Below are 5,000 nucleotides of genomic sequence, written 5' to 3' on the forward strand. Positions count from 1 at the left end.
AGTGTCATCCATTTCAAAATGATTGAGGCCACTGTGCTCCTGGGAACACTCCAAACCACAAAGATCGTTTTAGATCCTTGCCCTGAACTATGCCATGCCACAGGAGATCACAGAAATCATGGTTTCGTTTTTGTCCTAACAATGCAGTGTACACTTTGAAAGCTTATAGACCTTGGTGTTTTTCTTCTACATCAGGGGGAGCTGTAGAAACATCTCACAGCAAGCAGGACTCACCAGTGTGGAGCAGAACAGCCTGAATCAGAGGATCATGACTGAAGTCATCATCACAGTAAAGTGTTAGAGAGTTCTGACTGAAGTCTAGATGTGATCTAACTACACTCTGGTGATTGTACCTCACACACTGTTTATTCCTCACACAACACACACCTCAGGGTGTTCCTCAATCAGGCCGGAGGTTTTGTAGGTCCTGTATGACGAACAGAAGAGCGCATGTGCAGTGTGGACCTTCAGGTCAGTGGGTGTTCTTAAAGATGCACTTCCTCTCCAACTGTGTGTGCAGGAGTGAAAGTGGCCTCTCGCCCACATTGATATTCCGCACACACACACTCACATGTCTGACACACACACAGACGCAGTGACAGGTCTAAAGTGAGGCTCTTTAGTGCACTTTCACGCTTTGTCACTCTTCCTGTATCTGTGTGAGGCTCAGATTCAACTCCATCATCTGCATGAAACATTTAAACCTGATGAACTTGAACTGAATTGGAGTTCTCTCTTCTCTCAGGAGAGGAGCATCTGCTGAATTCTGGAGATATACTGCAGGATTATTTCTGTTGATTAAAGAAATACCAGGATATATGAGTGTGAACTGTAACAATAAATGTTTATTATTTTTACAGGACCTGGCAACTTCCTGAAACAAGGGATCGACCTAAACCACTGCTGCAGAGGCCACACCCACCCACACAACAGACTCCACCCACTACTGCAGAGCTGCACTTGGATTGGTTCATTCTTAACCTTCTCTACATTTTCAAGTCTTTGTATTCTCTTTAAGATGAAAGATTTTTGTGAGCTGCTATTGGTCAGTTGGTTGGTGGGCGTGGCTTTGACGTTTTCTGAAGCCATGGCCCATGATGCTCACCTTTTTTCCGCGCAAGCATCACCCACTGACCCCTGCTACAGCGAAACAGGCTCCGCCCGCTACTGCATTCCAGAGTTCGTTAACGCGGCATTCGGTCAGGAAGTGGCCGTATCGAGCTCCTGTGGGCGTCGTGGCTGTGAACACGCCCACCTGACAGATCTGAACTCCGCCCAGAATCTCACCTGCTGGCAGTCGGAGATGCTCCGGTCAATGCCGTTTAATGTGACGCTGACGCTGTCTTTAGGAAAGAAATTTGAAATCACTTACATTAGCTTGCAGTTCTGTTCGGAGAAACCGGACTCCATGGCACTCTATAAAAGCATGGACTATGGACGCAGCTGGACGCCGTTTCAGTTCTATTCCTCTCAGTGCCGGCGAGTGTACGATCGCCCCAACAGGGCGGAAATCACCAAAATCAATGAGCAGGAGCCCCTGTGCATGGAACTGCCCCATAGCACCGACCCCAACAACGCCATCCTCGTGTTCAGCACACTGGACGGACGACCTTCGAGGTCAAACTTCATCTCCAGTCCTGTTCTGCAGGACTGGGTCACGGTCACTGATATACGTGTGACCTTCAACCGTCCCAAGATGAGTAAAGACCTTCGAGAACCTGCCTACTTTTACGCAGTGTCCGATTTTCAGGTGGGGGGCAGGTGTAAGTGTAACGGCCACGCCCACAGGTGTCTGAGGGACAAAGATGGTAAGATGGTGTGTGACTGCAAACACAACACTGAAGGACCCGAGTGTGACCGCTGCAAACCCTTCCACTACGATCGCCCATGGCAACGGGCCACGCCCAAAGAGGCCAACGAGTGTCTACGTAAGTCTCAACACACACACACACACACACACACACACACACACACACACACACACACACACACACCATGACCCCTCACACACAAAAACCCACCCACACACACCCCTACCAACCTGCCCCCCACACACACCCACACACAGTGAGAGAGGAAAATAGGGAGATAGAGGGATAGAGAGAGAGGATGAATAACCCCCTTGGTGCAGGGTTTAATTAGGTGAATGTTTGAATCTAAAGGTTAATGAATAAATTAAACAATCCAATTAAACTCTGCTGAGTGACTCTGATAAACACACTGACTTCCTGTGTGTGTGTGTGTGTGTGTGTGTGTGTGTGTCAGAAAGAGAAAAAAATGAAGCTACTCAGGATCTAATTAGCCTTGTTAATATGATCAAACATTGACACACACACACACACACACACACACACACACACACACACACACACACTACAGTCAAACCACAGCTTTATTTTCCATTTATCTGCCCAAGGCACATTGTTTCAGGACTCATGAGGTTCTTCTTAAGTTAGAGATTTATGGTAGGAAATGGTCTCATTCTCCAACAGTGTGATTCAGGTGCTGGAGTCATGAACCTCAACTGAGGCAAGAGACATCTGTACTATCTTAGCTGTAGATTTTGTCGTGGGAGAGAGTGACAGAGTTCTTCCAGAGTTCTTAGATCTCCATCTCCACAATGCAGCTTTAACTGTGGGGCAGTGAAGCTCTGGAGCATTTAAACAGCCTGGTGAACTTTGGGACAGACTGAGGCATCCCAATACTACTTCTGTGCCATCATGTGCAGTACAGGACAACCTAGGGTCTGTGATGTTACTGTCTGTGATGTTACTGTCTGTGATGTTTGTGTATGTGATGCTGAAGTCTGTGGTGTTAGTGTCTGTGGTGTTGGAGTATGTGGTGTTACTGTCTGATGTTTGATTGATTGTCTGTGGTGATGGGGTCTGTGATGCTGGTGTGTGTGATGTTTGTGTATGTGATGCTGAAGTCTGTGGTGTTGGTGTCTGTGGTGTTTGTGTCTGTGGTGATACTGCCTGTAATGTTGGCGTCTGCGATGGGGTCTGTGATGCTGGTGTGTCTGATGTTTGATTGTCTGTGGTGATACTGTCTGTGATGTTGGTGTCTGTGGTGTTATTGTTTGTGGTGAAGGTGGTTGTGGTGTTGGTGTCTGTGGTGTTACTAGCTGGTGTTACTGTCTTTGTGATGGTGTCTGTTATCTTGATGTATGTGATGTTAATGTCTGTGGTGTTAATATCTGTGATGCTACTGTATGTGATATTAGTGTCTGTGATGTTACCATCTGTGAGGTCTGTGATGATGTCTGTGGTGTTATTGTTTGTGGTGTTGGTGTCTGTAGTGTTGGTGTCTGTGGTGTTACTGGCTGGTGTTACTGTCTCTGTGATGGTGTCTGTGATGTTGGTGTCTGTGATGTTACTGTCTGTGATTGTGTCTGTGGTGTTGGTATCTGTGATGTTGGTGTCTGTGATGTTACTGTTTGTAAAGTTTCTGTATGTGATGCTGAAGTCTGTGGTGTTGGTGTCTGTGGTGTTACTGTCTGTGGTGTTTATGTCTGTGGTGATACTGCCTGTAATGTTGGTGTCTGTGATGGTGTCTGTGATGCTGTTATGTCTGATGTTTGTGTCTGTGGTGATACTATCTGTGATGTTGGTGTCTATGGTGATGGTGTCTGTGGTTTTACTGTCTTTGTTATTGGTGTCTGTGGTGTTTGTGTCTGTGGTGTTATTGTTTGTGGTGTTGGTGTCTGTGGTGTTACTGGCTGGTGTTACTGTCTCTGTGATGGTGTCTGTAATGTTGATGTATGTGGTGATACTGTTTGTGATATTGGCGTATGTGATCTTGGTGTCTGTGGTTTTATTGTCTTTGTTGTTGGTGTCTGTGGTGTTTCTGTCTGTGGTGTTACTGCCTGTGATGTTGGTGTCTTTGGTGATACTGTTTGTGATGTTGATGTCTGTGATCCAACCCTGATCTCTCTCTCTCTCTCTCTCTCTCTCTCTAGCGTGTAACTGTAACCTTCATGCCCGCCGCTGCAGGTTTAATATGGAGTTGTATAAGTTATCAGGACGGAAGAGTGGAGGAGTGTGTATGAACTGCAGACACAATACGGCCGGCCGACACTGCCACTACTGCAAAGAGGGCTACTACAGAGACCTGAGCCGACCAATCACGCACCGCAAAGCTTGCACAGGTAGCACACACACACACACACACACACACACACACACACACAAAACACACTCTTTTGATACAGAGTCACATGTACACACACTGTCTCTTTGAAACATGAACAAGCAAATAATGGCAACAATATCTCTCTCTCTCTCTCTCTCTCTCTCTCTCGCTCTCTCACTCCAGCGTGTGACTGCCACCCTGTGGGAGCTGCAGGTAAGACGTGTAATCAGACGTCAGGTCAGTGTCAGTGCAAGGACGGAGTGACAGGACTGACGTGTAACCGCTGTGCTAAAGGCTACCAGCAAAGTCGCTCTCCTGTGGCCCCCTGCATCAGTGAGTATCTCTCCTCTCATCCAGTCTCTCCTCTCTCCATCTTTCTCCCCTCTTCTCTCCTCCAGTCTCTCCTCTCCAAATTCTCTTATCTCCTCTTCTCAGGTCTTTCCTCTTTTCATCTTTATCTCTTCTCCTCACCTCTAGTCTTTCCTCTCTCCTCTCCTCTCCTTCAGTCTCTCCTCACTTCATCTTTCTTTCTCCACCTTTCTCTTTTCTTCTTTCCTCTGGTATCACTTCTACTCAAATCTCTGTCTATCTCTATCCTACACTCTATATCTCTTTTCTCTCCATCTTTATTTCTCTTCTCCTCCAGTCTCTCTCATCTCTCCATATTTCTCTCTCCATCTTTCTCTCTACTCTAGTCTGTCTCCTTCTCTCCTCTGGTCTCTCTTCTCCTCTCCTCTGGTCTCTTTTATTATCTTCTTCTCTACATTAAACAGTAACCACTATTCTTCCTCTATTTGTGTTCTTCTCTCACACACAGAGATCCCCACTGTTAATCCTACAGCACTGGTGAGCAGTACAGAGGGACCTGC

At 46.6% G+C, this 5,000-nt stretch overlaps 1 protein-coding gene across 3 annotated transcripts in view; it reads left to right on the top strand.

Moving 5' to 3' along the window:
• ntn2 (netrin 2) overlaps positions 1–5,000 on the top strand; it is a 21,640-nt gene that overhangs the window by 12,794 nt on the left and 3,846 nt on the right. Inside the window, exons 2-6 of one of the 3 annotated variants that reach the window (XM_046848413.1) lie at positions 196–289; positions 861–1,928; positions 3,959–4,147; positions 4,315–4,464; positions 4,949–5,000. The exon at positions 4,949–5,000 is cut by the window's right edge and continues 2 nt beyond it. In XM_046848413.1, the coding sequence (XP_046704369.1) occupies positions 1,019–1,928; positions 3,959–4,147; positions 4,315–4,464; positions 4,949–5,000 (1,301 nt within the window). In that variant the 5' untranslated portion in view covers positions 196–289; positions 861–1,018. Of the gene's footprint in view, positions 1–195; positions 290–322; positions 472–860; positions 1,929–3,958; positions 4,148–4,314; positions 4,465–4,948 lie in introns of those variants that run through there. The other 2 variants (XM_046848411.1, XM_046848412.1) reach the window with 2 other exon arrangements.

The sequence above is a fragment of the Silurus meridionalis genome, chromosome 4 (genome assembly GCF_014805685.1).
Source record: "Silurus meridionalis isolate SWU-2019-XX chromosome 4, ASM1480568v1, whole genome shotgun sequence".
Classification (NCBI taxonomy): domain Eukaryota; kingdom Metazoa; phylum Chordata; class Actinopteri; order Siluriformes; family Siluridae; genus Silurus; species Silurus meridionalis.